Raw genomic sequence first — 19,151 nt, forward strand, 5'->3', positions numbered from 1 at the left:
GCTTAGCCAGCCACATCGTGAGAATCAGCGCAAGCGGCACTACAATCTTGGAAAGTTTCGCGCACGTAGAGCGAAATTTGTGCTTTGGAGGAGCGTGGAAAGACAAAAGTTTCACACAATTTTCAGTGCTTCTCTCCACTCTGGCAGTTAATCCCCTCCACTCTAGCGCGAACATTCCGTGCAATACACACCCATTATAAACTCAGAATTTCTCCCAAAACGCTCACGGTCATTGAACTGCGACTGCTCGAAAACTATACGACCTATCAAAACGAGACTTAATACACCTATAGATGAGACTTGTTTTTACGTTTTAAAGTTGAAACGGCGTCTCTAGGTGAAAGTATGCCCGAGCAGTAGCCCTTTGAAAAAGGGGGAGATTTTGTCGCATTTTTCGCCGTCTCCCATTTACTTTGAATGGGATTTTTTCGTGCGTTTTTCGCGTCTTACGACGCGAAAAACGCGTATTCTGTAGAGAAAAATAATAGCACACCGATCCCGATCGAGACGCACGTTTTGATATATCATTCGCCTGGGTGCTCGCTATCGTTTCAGACTAGTAGCGAATCAAAAAAAGTACGGATGATGAATAATAATAAGTTTAAGAAGAAGAAGAAGAAGAAACACGCAGAAGAACAATAGTGTTCAGTGCTTCGCACTGAACACAGCAGGGGCTTCGCCCCTGCTGTGTTCAGTGCTCAGCACTGTATCACTAACTAGACAAATTCCCCTCGGCGGGAAATTTGGAGAGTGATACAGTGCGCAAACGCCGGACCGTGTGCCAAACGCCGTGCCGTGCGCATGCCTAGTGCCATAATATTAGCACAGCAACCCGATATCACAAGTCAAACCCGTTCATAGGACCCCATTTCAGCATCAGCGACAATGCTAAGCTGACATTAGCATGTCAAAAAACACATTGAAAAGGTCTGAAACACCCTTAGAATGCCTTTACCAATCATTTTAACATATGTTAGCATGTTAGCATTAGCATGCTAACATTAGCATGTTAGCACACCAAACCGACATCAACAGGTATACCTCCAGGCACCAACAAGTTCATAGGACCTCATGTTAGCATTAGCATGTTAGCATTGTGGCTAACGCTAACAGGCCAACATCACTCATTACATCACTAACACATACAACTCACCAGTAGGTAGCTTGGCTGTGGCTGGTTAGCATGTCACTATAGAGCTTAATGGAGAACTGATCATTTGACTGAGCTGCACAGCTGCAGCTCAAGCTACATATGTGTGTGTGTGGGAGAGGCAATTAGGCTCAGAGGTTGCCACGGCAACTTGAGATCAGGCCACCTGCGGGTCTGCGAGACTCTGAGAAACGTCTGAATTTGGCCTCTGCGCACCCTCCGAACAAACGCTTCTCACGCTGACACCGTAACTCCTATTGCCGAAATTTCTTCACCGTGAGAGCCACAAGGCTTTGCTCTACAAGCTGATCACTTTCTTTTTTCGCTGGGCTCAAAGATACGGATTTTAGAGCGAGTTAAAAAATGGCTGGTTTCTGTCTCTCCTGTTTTTCATTTGTATTGGACCTTATGGCCGAGGTCAGAGGCACTCTCCTCGCTCAGAGGCTGAGAACTCAAAAACCGTAAGTCCTATCGCTTAGCCAGGCACATCGTGAGAATCAGCGCAAGCGGCACTACAACTCTGGAAATTTTCATACTCGTAGAGCGAAATTTGTGCTTTGGAGGAGCGTGGAAAGACGAAAGTTTCACACAATTTTCAGAGCTTCTCTCCACTCTGGCAGTTAATCCCCTCCACTCTAGCGCGAACATTCCGTGCAATACACACCCATTATAAACTCAGAATTTCTCCCAAAACGCTCACGGTCATTGAACTGCGACTGCTCGAAAACTATACGACCTATCAAAACGAGACTTAATACACCTATAGATGAGACTTGCTTTTACGTTTTAAAGTTGAAACGGCGTCTCTAGGTGAAAGTATGCCCGAGCAGTAGCCCTTTGAAAAAGGGGGAGATTTTGTCGCATTTTTCGCCGTCTCCCATTTACTTTGAATGGGATTTTTTCGTGCGTTTTTCGCGTCTTACGACGCGAAAAACGCGTATTCTGTAGAGAAAAATAATAGCACACCGATCCCGATCGAGACGCACGTTTTGATATATCATTCGCCTGGGTGCTCGCTATCGTTTCAGACTAGTAGCGAATCAAAAAAAGTACGGATGATGAATAATAATAAGTTTAAGAAGAAGAAGAAGAAGAAACACGCAGAAGAACAATAGTGTTCAGTGCTCAGCACTGTATCACTAAAAAGAAGAAGAAGAAGCGCACAGAAGAACAATAGTGGTTCAGTGCTTTGCACTGAACACAGCAGGGGCTTCGCCCCTGCTGTGTTCAGGGCAAAAGCACTGTATCACTAATAATAAAATCTCTTGTTCTTGTTCATTGAGAAGTTTTCCTCTGCCACCTGTGTGAGGTTGTCGTCCAATCCGAGACATAGAATTTAGAGGACAGCACTATATCACCATTTGTAATGTATGCCTTATGTATTTCTTACAGAATGACTTACCAATGTAATTGTATTGTTTTACTTACAGTAACTTTACCATGATTCGAATGCATCACTGCACAGTGACTGGAATACTACTGCAAGCTGTATCATCAATGAATCCATAGTTTATTCTCTCCAATATTTTTCTTGTCATTTTTGTATCATAACTTCCCATTGAGGTAAGAAATTACTGTAGGCCTATAACACACACTCACACACTCACACACACACACACACACACACACACACACTCACACACTCACACTCACACACACACACACACACACACACTCACACTCACACACACTCACACACACACACACACACACACTCACACACTCACACACACACACACACACACACACACACACACACACACTCACACACACACACACACACACACACACACTCACACACTCACACACACACACACACACACACACACACACACTCACACACACACACACACACACACACACACACACACTCACACACTCACACACACACACACACACACACACACTCACACTCACACACACACACACACACACACACACACACACACACACTCACACTCACACACACACACACACACACACACACACACACACTCACACACACACACACACACACACTCACACACACACACACACACACACACACACACTCACACACACACACACACACTCACACACTCACACACACACACACACACACACACTCACACACTCACACACTCACACACACACACACACTCACTCACACACACACACTCACACTCACACACACACACACACACACACTCACACTCACACTCACACACACACACACACACACACACACACACACACACACTAAATGAATGGGTAAATGAGTGAATAAATACATTTCTTGCTTTATGCGCTGTGTTCTGTCCTACACAACATATAATTCCATCATTGACTGAGTACATACTGTACCTGTTTTCCCTTTGGATGATGCAGGAGACTGCAGAGCGAGGCACATTAGGCTGCACTCAGCAACCTGCCTCCGCCATTGAGAAGCGATTGTTGATAACATGGTCTACAATTGTGGCCCAAATTTCATCCGGGACAGCGTGGTGTCTTTGTGCTCCTCAGCCTCTTCCCCCCATTCCACCACCACGCACCCTTACTCCTCCTCTTCTTCTTCCTCTTCCTCTTCCTCTTCCTCTTCCTCTTCCTCTTCCTTGAGCAGGCAGTTGCCCTTGTTCATTTACTTGGTCAGGTGCCTCCATATTCAGAAATTGTACTGGTCCTGGTCAAGCTCTATATATGCATGTTTGGCAGCATTCACAGTCATGGACAGCACCTGTCAGGTAACTAAACATACTGTGTGATTGGTCATCTGGGATGTGTGAAACTCCTCTTTTGTTAGCCAAGTTCCTAACTGTCTCTGGTCACACCTCGCCTCCTCCCAAGGTAACGCTGTTATTCTAACCATAGCTCCCCTCAGCCCATGAGACTGTCAGGATGAGTGTTTCACCTCCATGGGATACCTGTGGACATTGTGTTGGACAGTGGCCCTGGACTTGTTGCAAGTACTTGTTGCAAGTACTTGTTGCAAGTCTAGAGGGCTTTCTGTGAAGGCCTGGGAGTCATGGTAAGCCTGTTTTCTGAAAGTCTCCACTTCTCATGGATCGAGTATGCTCACAACACTGCTGAACCCCCTCCACATACCCAGGTTATCAATGAAAGTCCTACCTATAATGTGCGCAGCCTGCTGACTGTTCAGTGATGCGCAGGGGTTTTCAGTACCTCGCGGACTGGGAGGGATGTGGTCGTGAGGAGAGGACCTAGGTCTCATTTATTATGGACCCTCAGCTCAATGGATGGCTCAGTGGGCGGCCTGGTGGCACCTGTGGGGGGGTAGTACTGAAAATTCATTCATTCACGTGCACTGTTTCCACCGAGGGAAATAACCAAACTGTAGACTGTTTTTATGAAGTCTGTGGTTTGTGCCATAATTGCTGACAAAACAGTCAACCAGACAGATCTCTGACCTTTGGAATGAAGTTGAAATAATTAATCAACTCACTGACTCCCAATAACTGATTAATCATTCCAAAGTGTTTTTCAGTTTTATATGACAGTGAACTGAATTTCTTTTCGCAATGTTGGTTGGACAAAACAAGACATTTGAAGACTTCAGCTTGATCTCTGAGAAACTGAGATGGATATTTTTTAGGATTTGTTACATAGACTGATCAATTAGTTGAGAAAAAAAATAAAAAGATGATTCAGTAGTGAAGGGTTCGGTTTGTAGTTGTTGCAGTCTAAACTTTCTGGTCTCTTCTAGAACTTAACAAAATACTGAGTTTTTTGGATTGTGATAACCAGACATGTGAAACTCACGTCTGAGGTGGAAAACTCTCTGTAAGTTCCACCTGTCCAAACTCCCACCATCTCTGATAAGATGTCCCCTCCTGTCTCGTCCAATCACGTCGCACCGCAGCTGTATAAAAGCTCCTGGCTCAGACAGACCCAGCATGATTGAACCATGGCCTTCCTGTGGATCCTCTCCTGCCTCGCCTTTGCCGGCGCCGCCTATGGTGAGACAAACTCTGCAACTTCAGAGAAACAGCTGAGGGAGTGAAGCTACAGCTGCAGATCGATTCTCATCAATAAACTGACTGACTGAGTTATTTCCTTATTTAACAACCAGCTCTCTAGCTGCAGTTAGGGACATTAATCATCACTTTCACTACTTTTTACACCTTTCAGTTGATTTTTTTATTTTGGATTATTCAGTCCACGATTAGTGATTGAGCTGTCATTATTTCAACAGCATGCGTGATAAATATCTACTTCAACGTTATTCACACAGTTTTTTCCAACAAATTCAGTTGTCACTGAAAACAAATAATAGCAAATGATCAAAACTCAAAGGTCCACCTACAAGCCGTTTTTCTGGAGCTTTCAGCCAAGCCTGGTTGATGTAAGTGGACCTTAAATTTTTCTGAGAGGCGTTGACAGACGCTGTTCCCAAATGTGAACAACGAACTTTCACATTCATGTTGTTCATGATTTCATGATGATGTCACTAGGTTGTGGCTCTCCAGCCATAAAACCCATCGTCAGCGGTTATGCTCGTATTGTGAATGGTGAAGAGGCAGTGCCTCACTCCTGGCCCTGGCAGGTGTCCCTGCAGGTAAACACACACACACACACACACACACACACACACACACACACACACACACACACACACACACACACACACACACACACACAGGTTTGTGTTTACAATTGTGTCATCTGCCTCTCGTTGTTTCAGCGATCCAATGGCTTCCACTTCTGCGGCGGCTCTGTGATCAGTGAGACCTGGGTGGTGACAGCTGCTCACTGCAGTGTCAGGTACACAACTTCGTCCACTCACCTTCGTCCACTCACCTTCGTCCACTCACCTTCGTCCACCTTCGTCCACTCACCTTCGTCCACTCACCTTCGTCCACTCACCTTCGTCCACTCACCTTCGTCCACCTTCGTCCACTCACCTTCGTCCACTCACCTTCATCCACTCACCTTCGTCCACTCACCTTCGTCCACTCACCTTCGTCCACTCACCTTCATCCACTCACCTTCGTCCACTCACCTTCGTCCACTCACCTTCGTCCACCTTCGTCCACTCACCATTATGTTTTTGCTGTGAAGCAGCTTCAGATGTTAAATTTAGACTGAACACACAAACACTGAGCTGCTAACACACTTTGTTGTTCTGTGAAGCTCTGTCTGTCTCTTTCTGCGTTCGTCGCCTTCCAAAGCTTTTTCGGGACATTTTGAAGATGTTTTTCACCCAAAATGGCCACCTCATGTTTCCTTCTTTCTCTCTGCAGGACATCCGACCGTGTGGTTGTTGGAGAACACGACCGCGCCAGCAGTTCCGAGGCCGTCCAGGTCATGGGTGTTGGCAAGGTGGGTGACAAATGTCATCAGCTTCTAATCTCATCACAGTGTCTTCCTGTGTGTTTGCCGGCCATAATGATGTCATTTCCTGCCAGGTGTTCAAGAACCCCGGCTTCAACATGTTTACCACCAGCAGCGACATTGCGCTCATCAAGCTGGCCAGCCCCATCCAGATGAACGCGCGTGTTTCCCCAGTGTGTTTGGCTGAGACCGCCGACAACTTCCCCGGAGGCACTCAGTGCGTGACCAGCGGCTGGGGCCTGACCCGTTACAACGGTGAGAGGACCTGCACTGGCTGGCCAATCAGAGGAGAGCAGGGTGGGGCATCTAGACTGATAGAGCAGTCAGATGGTTTAACAGCGATGGTTATGGGCAGGTGACAAAAATCAGGTGAAACATCAGAAATTTTACACTATGCAATGTAGGGGAATTAACTTAATTTGATGTTGCATTCGTTGATAAAATACTGGGGCACCACCTTCCTCAGCTAAGAAGGACTGCAGGGATTAACTGCTATAATGCTGATGAAATACTAACGAATGAACCAACAGTAAACCAGTCTGATAATCGGGAAACGTAAACTCTGGATACAGGGATCGTTTATATCCAGCTCAAAAGGACACTGTTTAACCATGACTTGAATCAAAATCTCATTTATTAAACACAATTATGGATAATGAATAATGTATCATGAATAGTATGACAGAAGATATAGGTGATATGACATAACAAAAAGAGAAACTTATGGCAACACAATGGCAAAATAAGTTTGGCGATAGTGAGAAGTAGTTTTAAGGGAATAATAGGAACACAAATGTAATGTGTTTTAACCCGAACCAAAGGTTCAACAGCTGGCTGCAGTTTTTCGGTTTCGTTGTGTCTGTGAAGTACGATTTTAGACTGATAACAATAAGATTGATAACCTCTTCAATGGCCGGTCGAAAAGTGCCTCCAGAATTATTATTGCTTGACTAAAATTTACTAATAAAAAACAAATCATGCGGCTTGACGTGGTGAGTAAAATGAAAGTTTCATGGCAAACACAAAAGAAAGCACGTCTTCTAAAGAATAACTCACGCTACTCAGCGTTGCTTTGAGCAGAATCAGAATCAGAAATCCTTTATTTATCCCCGAGGGGAAATTGTTTTTGTTGCAGTGCTCCTTACAAGAATAGAATTAGAATAAAATTAGAAAAGAGAGAGAACTATATACATAAAAAGCAAATATAGAGAACAAAATATTTATATTGAAAATATATATATATATAAAACAAAACATACCACAAAATATAGAACAGAATATATATATATATATATATATATATATATATATATATATATATATATATATATATATATATATATATATATATATATATATATATATATATATATATACATACATACTGAGGAAAAAATAAACAGTATATACAAACGGATGTGCAAAGTAAATTTGGCTACAAAAGTCGAATTTAGTCAAATATGTGACAGCATAAGTGAAACTCCAAGGGCCATTCAGAGGGAGGAGGTGTTCAGGTTGATGTCCACAGCCAGGAATGACTTCCTGTAGCTTTCAGTCCTGAGTTTAGGTGGGACGAGTCTCTCACTGAACGTCCTCCTGTGCCTGGCCAGCACAGCATGAAGTGGGTATGAGACGTTGTCCATGATAGTCTGTAGCTTATTCAGCAGAGCAGCACAGAAGACGGAGAAACTTGAAGAACAAAACGGCGGGACACAACTAAGACAAAGAAGGCTGGATGAGACTCAGCGAAGAAAACAACTGTAAGAGAGGACGAGAAAATTTTCAATGGCATTTCGACACTGTTCACAACATGCGTTAGACAATTCTTATGAACAAATGACGACATTCAACAATAATCATGATAACAATTTCTAATACTCATCCTAATATATATGATGACCCAAGTTATAACTAACACAACATAGCAACAAAATAAAGAGAGGCAGACAATATTTGCCCTAAATGATTGTTACTACTTATCATAATTGTCTTATATCAAGTATCTAACGTAACAACAACAGCATAACTACAAACCTCTAGATGGCAGCATGGTTCCATGGTAGAATCTCAGACAAACTTTGTAGGAAAGTTAAAATCACAGCTTTGTCATTTTACAAACTAGAACCACCGCAAAAGCATTGATATCATCCAGATTATGGGCTTGGTACTGTAAGAAAATCCAAAGTTAAATCAAACATAGAGATTCAGTTATCCTGGTGTATTAGAAAGAAGGCACACAGACATACAAATAGCTTGCTTCAGGAATTGTCTAATTTACAACCACATCAACATTATCTGATTTTGTAGGTTCCTCTGGGACCTGGCACTTTTCATTCAGACAGTTTTACCGTTCTTATCTGCCATGGGGCTGTCAAGAAAGAATTAGCATTTCCATGAGAAACATAGTGAGGAGAAGGCAAACTTTGATGTGAAAATGTTGATATTCCCGCTTCCCTGAAAGAGTGTGGAGATGTCTCTGAGCCAGACATCTTGTCTCTCTCCAAATTAGCACCTCCTGCAACAGTTCAGTTGGTCAATAGCTCTTGGAAGGAAGGAATGCCAAAGAGGGGAAAAGAGGGTCAATTACGGGTCAGTTCTGCTACAGTAAAATGAACACAAACATTTAGATAATATGAACGAAAAAACAGACCAGGTTTTGACGGGACCACGATCAAACTCTTTCTCTCAGTTTCAGCCTCAGTTTCTGAGTGTTTGTCAGCTCGAGGGGGCACTGGGTCTTTGTGGGAGGAGCTCTGAATGTTAGTTCGACATGAGTGCACAGAAACGTGTCACGTGTATTGAATCAAGAGGAGAGCTCGCTTTGTTGAAGGAACTGAAAAATGATATTTCTCAGTCCTTTAGAGTGCTTTACGGATCACTGTAAAGCAAACCTGTTGGGTGTATCAGACCACTTTGGGGAGTTTCAACAGAGAAAATATGACAAACTTTAACCACTGGGGGCAGTATACAGCATGCAGACCTCCACAGTTTATCAGTGACGTCTGAAGTGTGATGTGTTTGTGTGTTGCAGCTCCTGACACCCCCGCCCTGCTGCAACAGGCCACCCTCCCCCTGCTGAGCAATGACCAGTGCAAGCAATACTGGGGCAATCGGATCACCAACACGATGATCTGCGCTGGAGCCTCTGGAGTCTCCTCCTGCATGGTGGGCGGTGCAGACGTACAGCAGATGTAAAAGGTTGCTCTCGACTTGTGTTGCTTATATTGTTTGTTGTTTGTGCTTTTTCAGGGTGACTCTGGTGGTCCTCTGGTCTGTGAGAAGGCCGGAGCTTGGACTCTGGTTGGTATCGTGTCCTGGGGCAGTGGAAACTGCTCCACCTCAGTGCCCGGAGTGTACGCTCGTGTCAGCGCCCTCCGCGCCTGGGTGGATCAGACCATCGCTGCCAACTGAGCACTTCAAACAAGACCTTCATGTCAACCTGATCATCAATAAAACACTGAAACTCTGAAACAAATAAATCGATATCATTTGTTCACACTGAATGCAGAGAAATACTTTTACATGTTGTCAAATGTTGTCTTCCTTTCTAAGAGTGATGCATGAACAGTGCATTCAGGACAGAGCTGGAGTCAGGATGTGCTAGCCTAGCTTAGCATAAAGACTGGAAGCAGAGCTAACAGCTGCCCGTACTCAAAGTGTGTAGCTCAATAACTGCAAAGAGACCTCTGTTGTTCTTAATTTATCTACTTGTTAACATGTTGACTTTTGGAATAACTGACACAAAACACATTAAGCTGACATGTGAAAATATATTTGGCCCAACAGTCATTTATCATACAGAGCATCCACATTTCCTGTCAGCAGCATTTGTATTTCTGTCTGCATGTCTTCTCATGGCAACTTGGCATCAGGTGCACTGTCAGGTGCGTCTGGGTGGGCAGGTGTGGCCGACTCGGCGGCAGTAGCAGATGGCGTTGAAGAAGCGGCAGTAGCACGTGTCACAAGGATCGCAGCAGGGCAGCGGGTAACCCAGACATGACTGCTGGTGGGGGATGCAGCGGCGAGGTGAACGCATGGCCCGACCCTGCAGCTGCAAGGCTGCTGATGGGTCCTGGAAAACAGGGAGGAAATGGAAAGAAGCAGAAAACCACCAAAGTCACTGTGCTGCATTCACTGTCCACATAAAGCATGTAAAGTAGAGGAACTCATTAACAAAATGTACTGTCTTTACACTAGCCACACTCACCTCGTCATAGGGCCCCGCGTCCATCAGGAAGTGATCCTCCACTGAGTCGACAGGTAGGAGGGCGGGGTCATGCACAGATTCAGGGGCGTGGCTTCTCTCTGCAGGACACAAGGCAGAAAACATAACTGTCACCTGTCGTCCACCGTCATCTCTCCATCTGTGATTTGTATTCCTGAAGAAATGGCAGCTGTGCCAGATCACATGATCCATTTTTGGCAGATCTTTTTGTGCAAAGTGACAATAAATACTTTCAAAATAAGCCACAGATGAAAATTGCACGAAATAAAAAGCTAGAACCACACTCACACCTGCAGTGTGGTCTGCAGCAATGCTTCCTTTTTGCTTGGAACATGAAGGTGTTTTGTTGAGTTTCAACTATTTGTGTTATGTTGGACACATTGTGAAGATTTGTGATTTGTGATTTTATTTATATGTCACTGTTCATGTTCAGGATGTCTTCAGTATCTACACTGAAGAAAATGAAAAGGACTCTCTTAAAGTGAGCGTAACTCCAATGATCTTAGTTCACTGTTTACAAGCACTGACGAGACAAACTTAATTTAACTTAAATTACCTGGTTTGGACCTGATGTCTGGAGTATCTGATGAACTTTTTCATATACCTGTAATATGTAAGTCAATAAACTAACTAATGAGAGGGATGATTCCCTGGAAGGCTTTTGCTCAATGATTGTGTCACTTCAGCGGAGGAGGAGTCTTTTCAGCCCTGCTGCAGTGTGACATGCGACAGGTGAGGTGCTGGTTGGAACTCCCTGATTGGACAGGTGTTACTGACCAATGTCAGACAGGTACGAGGCTTCGGAGCGGCGGCCGGCGGCCTGAGCGTCGTCCAGCTGGATGTTTCCATGAACCAGAGAGGAAGAGAGCCGCAGCAGGCTGAAGGACAAACAGCAGAGCAGCACAGAACTAAACATCCTGCTGTCAGAGAGAAGAAGAAGAAGAAGAAGAGACGGTCTGCACCACAACTCCCACAATCCTCAGCTTCTCCTCCAAGAGCCTCTGAAAGGACAAAACCGAAACAAAGTTCAGCTTATTTGAACAAGAGATAACACTCAAGGGAACAAACTTGTGTATATATATATTTATAGTGTTAAATTTTTTACTTTTTAATAGTTTATTTTTAGAAGATTTGTCACGCACCAACATCACCAAAACAAATTCCTTGTATGAGTAAAATCGTACTTAGCAATAAAGATAAAGTTTTTCTGATTCTGATTTCTGATCCGGAGGTCAGTGTCCTTAAAAGTTCCTGAAGTGATTTTCCACATAACGTTGTGACTTTACCTGACCTTTCTTACACTGAACAGGTAACATCTGCACAAACATCTGGAGAAAGAAACACAGATTTGCTCAGAGTGTGTGAATTATTCTCCAGCTGTCTGTCTGAGAGGACTCAAACGCTGATCGATCATATTTTGGATTGAGCTGCTTCTAGTTTGGAACAATATATGAACATCCAAGCCTTCATGTCACAACCCTTCTAATCTGAAAATCAGTGAAGGACAACCAGCGTCTCTCCTGCTGCCTCTCTACTTCCTTCACTTCACTGGTGAAAAGTAACTGAGTACATTTACTGCAGCACTGTGTTACTCTACAGTTTTGAGGTACTGGTATTTTACTTGAGTCTCTCTGCTGTTTGTTACTGATAGCATTTGCTTCATTGTCATCTTAAACTACCCACAGTACATGCAGCTGTTGGGTAAATGAGCTCCATTTCCACCAGCGACAACATTAAGATGCTGCTTACGCGTTCGTGCATCTGCATTATATTTACAATTACAGTTGGTCATTTAGCAGATGCTTTATCCAAAGCCACGTACATATGAGATTTTCATACATCACAAGGTTCTGGACAGGAGAGAACAACAAGAGTCAGTGGCCTAACGCAACTTTCTGGTCCAACTTGACATAGGTGCTACACGACAGCACTACGAGACAGCGAGGTGAGGCAACAGAGATGGTTTTTTAAGAGAGAAGGAGTTCAGTAAAGAGTTTGGTCTTTACAGACTCGTTGCACCATCGGGGAACCACAGAAGAAAACAATGAAAATATAAAACCACCACTCTGCTGCATTCAGACTACTTTGATATTTTGAGTACTTCTTCCTGATAATACCTCTGTGCGTCTATTAAAGTGACCGTGAATGCATCACTGATTCTTAAGTAAAGCATAAAAATACTTCTTCCACCGCTCGTGGACAAGTGAAAAGAGAAAACGTGGTACAATGTGTTTCTCTGTGGATCAGTGTTATTGATCTGCAGATCCTCTATGAGCAGATAAAATAAAAATAAAACAAAAACAATAGCAACATAAAAACGTTTCAGGAAGACAATAAATTCACATGAAGCAGGTTTAGAGAACAACAACGGTACAATAAGACGATAGAAGCCGCAGGACATAATTCAGTCGTTCATCTCAGCTTCTCTTCCAGACTTCACGTCTCACAGACTCATCCAGTCACAGTTTGTTGAAGAAAGTGAAAAACAGCAGCTGTCCAACCGAACGTCTTCGTCTCCATGAACCACGTTTCATATGACATTAATAAGGTCACATCATGTTCAGTCACTGGATCACATGTAGATTATTATGTGCTTTTAAAATGATCGTTAACCTGGAACGCGATGTTCAGCTGATGATGATGATGATAAAAGTTGAATTATATTCTATTAAAAAGTCGTAGCAGAGACAGAGAGAGAGAGAGAGAGTGGGCGAGAGACCCAGACTGACACACTGAGAGAGAGGTGACTCACCTGTCGCTGTGACTCTTTCTTGTCTTTCCAGAGAGGACGAAGAGCAATTTAAAGGCCCCTGAGGAGGTGGTCACATGACCAGCTGGAGGCAGGGTGATGGGTGAGGGGGCGTGGTCATCATCTTTGCATCATCATAAAGACTCAAAATCAGATGGAGCCTCATGAAGTGTGTGTGTGTGTGTGTGTTTGAGTGTGTGTGTGTGGGACTGTATAGCAGTGTGTGTGTGTGTGTGTGTGTGTGTGTGTGTGTGTGTGTGTGTGTGTGTGTGTGTGTGTGTGTGCGTTCTTGGTACTTGTTGCTTGTCATCTGAATCCATTTCTTCACCGACTCGTGTGCTCATAAAAGTTCTTCGTGGTTCTAATAGTTTATTTTTGCCTCTTTTTTATTTGTATTTAAACTCAAACCCCCTGTACGTGTATACATGACTCTGGCAGCTCCTACAACAGCTCCTTCTCCACCAGGAAAGAAGAAGAAGAAGAAGGAAAAGAAGAAGAAACATACTTTTATTGTCACAACACACAGTGAGTAGCACACTACATGCACACAGCATGCTTCTGTGAAATTATCTTCTCTGCATTTAACCCATCCTTGATCCGTCCTTCCTCCGTGGCAGACCAGGAGTGGTGGGCTGCCAGCTGCAGCGGCGCCCGGGGACCCAACTCTCATTCGTCCCCATCGGTCAGGTGGTGGTCTTCTTGCATGTTTTTAGTGGGGGTTTATTTTATGGAGGATACCCCAGGTGAACACGGGGAGAACATGCAAACTCCACACACAAAGCCCCTTATTCCTCGAGCAGGCACTGAAGGCATGGTGGAGGACACGCCACCAGCACCCACAGCGGGATTCGAACCAGAACCTTCTTGCTGTGAGGTGACAGTGTTACCACTTGTTCCACCGTGCCATCTAAAAAAAATGAGGGGAGAGCACATACGCAGTCCCCCACTACCACAAATTATGCAGTCGAAATTCCCACATGTGGGGAATTCACACGGGCACATCCCTCAGTGCAATGGATGCGCCTTGCCATGGGTGAACCACCTTGTTGAACGTGGTATCTCTCCTGCCAGGTAAGTGACGGAGCGCGTCTGTACAACCACATGTAGTAGCCTGAGTCAGCGGTCAGAACCATGAGGTCCCTTCTGGCTGAGCCAGACCCCCATGGGTGGAGGCAGACAAATGGAGACCTACAGAGACCTACAGAGACAAATAGAGACCCACAGAGACACCCTGGGACCATTATTGTTGTTTTTCTTATTGTTGTTTTCTCGTCATTCTTTTTCTTCTTCTTGTCGTTGTTGTTGTTCTTCTTATTATTGTCATTGCTGTTGTTGTTCTTCTTGTCATTGTTGTTGTTCTTACTCTTCTTGTCATTGTTGTTGTTCTTACTCTTCTTGTCACTGTTGTTGTTGTTGTTCTTCTTCTTGTCGTTGTTCTTATTCTTCTTGTCATTGTTGTTGTTCTTCTTCTTATTATTATTGTCATTGCTGTTGTTGTTCTTCTTCTTGTCGTTGTTCTTATTCTTCTTGTCATTGTTGTTGTTCTTACTCTTCTTGTCACTGTTGTTGTTGTTGTTCTTCTTGTCGTGGTTCTTATTCTTCTTGTCATTGTTGTTGTTCTTACTCTTCTTGTCACTGTTGTTGTTGTTGTTCTTCTTCTTGTCGTTGTTCTTATTCTTGTCATTGTTGTTGTTGTTCTTCTTATTATTATTGTCATTGCTGTTGTTCTTCTTCTTGTCATTGCTGTTGTTGTTCTTCTTCTTGTCGTTGTTATTCTTCTTGTCATTGTTGTTGTTCTTACTCTTCTTGTCACTGTTGTTGTTGTTCTTCTTGTCGTTGTTCTTATTCTTCTTGTCATTGCTGTTGTTCTTCTTCTTGTCATTGTTGTTGTTCTTCTTCTTGTCATTGTTGTTGTTCTTACTCTTCTTGTCACTGTTGTTGTTATTCTTGTTGTTGTTATTCTTGTCATTGTTCTTCCTCTTCTTGTCGGTTGTTGTTGTTGTTCTTCTTGTTGTTCTTATTCTTCTTGTCATTGTTGTTGTTCTTACTCTTCTTGTCACTATTGTTGTTGTTCTTCTTCTTCTTCTTGTTCTTATTCTTCTTGTCATTGTTGTTGTTGTTCTTCTTCTTATTATTATTGTCATTGCTGTTGTTCTTATTCTTCTTGTCATTGTTGTTGTTCTTACTCTTCTTGTCACTGTTGTTGTTGTTCTTCTTGTCGTTGTTCTTATTCTTCTTGTCATTGTTGTTGTTCTTCTTCTTCTTATTATTGTCATTGCTGTTGTTCTTCTTCTTGTCATTGTTGTTGTTCTTACTCTTCTTGTCACTGTTGTTGTTGTTCTTCTTGTCGTTGTTCTTATTCTTCTTGTCATTGTTGTTGTTCTTCTTCTTATTATTATTGTCATTGCTGTTGTTCTTCTTCTTGTCATTGTTGTTGTTCTTACTCTTCTTGTCACTGTTGTTGTTGTTCTTGTTGTCCTTCTTGTCATTGTTGTTATTCTTGTTGTTGTTGTTCTTGTCATTGTTCTTCCTCTTCTTGTCGGTTGTTGTTGTTGTTCTTCTTCTTCTTGTTCTTATTCTTCTTGTCATTGTTTTCTTTGGCTGCATGTTTTTAGTCCACTCATCTCAGTAATGAGCCTCATTGTGCTGCATTGGAGAACATTAGATCAGATGCTGCATTCATGTTTCTTCTATTATCGTCAATCTGCTGCTTCATTACGCTCTTCGTCCTCCTCATCCTCCGGCTGCCATCATGGTGCTGATTCTCTGAACTGTGACAGGCTGATGACATCATCGCCGCACTCAACACAAATCAGCGGTTGCTGAGCTGACGGCTGCATACGGTCCATCAGCAGGAAATGGATTTTAATAAAACATGTTTGTCCTGATCAACAACAAAGCTCGTTCACTTCCTGTTTCAGGCCGAGCTGTTACCGTGGTGACAGTGCAGGGTCGACCAGATGACAGATGAACACTGGAGGCTGGTGTGGAGCTCCATCCCACAATGTGTGTCTTCCAAACTGAACCAGGATCACACTGTTCCACTAAGAAAACTGATGAGACTAGTCGGCCACTGATCATCTGAGGAGCTGCAGCAGCAGAACGGGTCCAGTTCAACCAGAACTTTTCAGAAGGGGTCAGACCAGATCAGCCCAGGCCAGCACAGGTGGTTCAGAGGAGTGTCAGACTGATCTGGGGTCAGAGGTTAAAAGGAGCCTTGTTTTCATTTTTGACATGTTCTCATTGACTTGTTAACATTTTGAACATTTTTGACATCATCTGTGAAATTTCTTTGAAAATAAGAATTCAAGCAGTGAGATCATATTTCATCTGATCTGACATCCTGTAAGAGACCTTTATCTCCTCAGGATGATCACAGTTCATTGTTTACCTGCTGGTGGTCTGAACACGGAGAACACATCTGCCTGTGCTGGACCACAGAGACCCCCTTCAGAGTCCACTGCACCATGTGGGCCTCGCTTCATTCTTCTCTCAGCAGGGAAAATCATTTTGCAGTGTGGGACGACAGTCACAAACAATAAAAAACAGCAATGACAATCGTACCGACAGACAGTCGTATAAATAAAAACAATTACAATCACGTCAATAGTAACCATCAATAAAATGAGTAAGATAAAGAAGTGCTTCAGACAGTGCCGGCAGATTTTTTGTCGTTTCCAGCTAAAAACCTAGTGCAGATCGATCATGTTAATTGCAGTGGGGATAAAAGAAAATTTGTCATGTTTGGCCCTTGGAAACCTGTAACGCTGTCCAGAAGGGAGAAGAACAAATTGCTCTGACAGGGTGATCAGGGCTGGCCATGATTTCCTGTGCCTTTATGGAGCCGGAGCTGTGCCATCCATATCCATGCTACCTGAACACAAAATAATGTTCTGTTCGATGGGGATACTCCGATAGGCGTATACATGAACAAAAATTCGCGTTATAAAAGGAGTAACCCAGGGGTCATATTCGGGTTTTTAAAAAAACGGAATATCAGCATATTCCGGTTTTTCAAAAGGGTTGTTGGTGTTTACATGGCCGTGTGCAACCGGGTTATTGCTGATATTTCAGTTATGAAAGGGTTACTTGACTGCATGTAAACGTAGTGAATGTCTTGCAACTGTTTCTTGTTCTGCACAGTTAAGTTGCTGTACCACGAGACAATATAAAAAGTTAAGATTGATTCAATAAAAGATTTTTAAAATATCACCGTTAGTGTTTTCTCCATATTAAAAGTGTTTAGCTTGCGCAGAAAATGAAGTCCTTGCAGGCCCTTCTTACAGATGGCAGATGCATTGAGGTCATGGCTCCTTGTCAATGACAGTGCCCAGATATTTGTAGCTCTCTAATGTTTCCACTAGTGAACCCTTGATGGTAATGGGGGGATTAGAGAGAGAAGTTCTTCTCCTCTTAAAGTCGACAGACATATCTTCGGTTTTTACTACATTCAACTTAAGAAAGTGGTCGTCACAACACTTTACAAAGTCCATGAGAGCTGGTCCATGGTCGACCTCACCTTCCTGGAGCAGACTGATTGAAACTGTGTCCCCTGCAAATTCCAGAAGGTGCCTGTCTTTGTGGTGGCTCCTGCCATCATTTGAGTAGAAAATGTACAATGGGGTGACAGGACACACCCCTGTGGTGAGCCTGTGGAGGACAGCTTTGTTTGGGAAAGGGCACCATCTGCCCTAACTGCCTGTGGCCGGCAAGTTAAAAAATCCAACACCCATTTCACCAGTCCAGCATCAAGATTAAAATCCAGCACTAGTTTGCTGTCAGTGTTTGACCTCTGTCACCTCTGTCACATCATTTACTCTTACAATCACAATTATTCATTCAGCAGACATACATATGAATTCACACACCAATGGTGCAGCACTGGGGACAGTTTAGGGGTTCAGTATCTTGTATCCTCCATAAAAAACCCCACTAAAAACATGCATGAAGATCACACCTGAACGAATGGTGACAAAAGGAACTGGGTCCCCTGGTGCCGCTATCGGCTGGCAGCCCACCGCTCCTGGTCTGCCGTGGAGGAAGGACTGACCATGGATGGGTCAAAAAGGGAGAAAGAATTTCACAGATGGTGCAGTTTCCCCCTCAATTCTGCATGTTGTGTGTACAATTGACGAATAAAGGAATTCTTCTTCTTTTTATTTGTATGAATTTATGTGTCATTTATCGGATCAGACCCCCATCCCCACCCCAACCCAACCCCCACCGCCGCCACCAAAATCTCACTCTGCACTCAGTTCAAAACTTGAGAGCCCAGATTTTGACATTTAGCAATGCTAATGTGACAAAGAATGCTAACCATTACACCGGCTGTTGTTCCATAGTTTGTTCAGTTTGCGGTCACATCTCTGCACTCTCCACCTAATAAACCACTGAAGTGAAACGTCTGTGTTGTTTAAGTAAAGTCTCCTGTGCATCACACAGACTCCACCACTTCTTTACCATAAAACATGAAACTCTGTTAACTGCTCTTCACCATAAGACTTGCAGGCAAACGTTAGAAGAAGCTAAATGCTCAGCTTTTAGCAAGCTAGCTAGCTAACACCGAGAAAGACGTTAGCTTAAACTGATAACTGACAGCGTCTGTTAGCTTGCTAAAACTTGATTAAATCAAAAAGAAACTTGCATTATTCCCTGACACCAACTTTCTCCAGCTGAAATGAAAAACACAGGTATTTCAC

General features: G+C 43.4%; 2 protein-coding genes and 1 non-coding gene across 3 annotated transcripts; 1 reads left to right on the top strand and 2 right to left on the bottom strand.

Annotated features, from left to right (window-relative positions):
• Window positions 1-5,051: 5,051 nt before the first annotated feature.
• LOC139330037 (chymotrypsin A-like) lies at window positions 5,052-9,889 on the top strand. Its single transcript, XM_070960765.1, has 7 exons — window positions 5,052-5,103; window positions 5,599-5,702; window positions 5,829-5,908; window positions 6,388-6,466; window positions 6,553-6,733; window positions 9,510-9,643; window positions 9,728-9,889. The coding sequence occupies exons 1-7, from the start codon at window positions 5,052-5,054 to the stop codon at window positions 9,887-9,889; spliced, it is 792 nt and encodes a 263-aa protein (XP_070816866.1).
• A 346-nt stretch (window positions 9,890-10,235) lies between these two features.
• On the bottom strand, window positions 10,236-13,228 carry agrp (agouti related neuropeptide). Its single transcript, XM_070966869.1, has 3 exons — window positions 11,481-13,228; window positions 10,686-10,783; window positions 10,236-10,550 (listed from the first exon to the last, which is right to left on the bottom strand). Exons 1-3 carry the CDS (start codon window positions 11,617-11,619, stop codon window positions 10,359-10,361), a joined length of 429 nt encoding a protein of 142 aa, XP_070822970.1. The 5' UTR covers window positions 11,620-13,228; the 3' UTR covers window positions 10,236-10,358.
• A 1,142-nt stretch (window positions 13,229-14,370) lies between these two features.
• On the bottom strand, window positions 14,371-14,531 carry LOC139336605 (U1 spliceosomal RNA). The gene has a single exon (XR_011602482.1). It is a non-coding gene; the product is annotated as a U1 spliceosomal RNA (small nuclear RNA).
• Between the last annotated feature and the right edge of the window lie 4,620 nt (window positions 14,532-19,151).

This window comes from Chaetodon trifascialis, chromosome 1 (assembly GCF_039877785.1).
Source record: "Chaetodon trifascialis isolate fChaTrf1 chromosome 1, fChaTrf1.hap1, whole genome shotgun sequence".
Taxonomy (NCBI): domain Eukaryota; kingdom Metazoa; phylum Chordata; class Actinopteri; order Chaetodontiformes; family Chaetodontidae; genus Chaetodon; species Chaetodon trifascialis.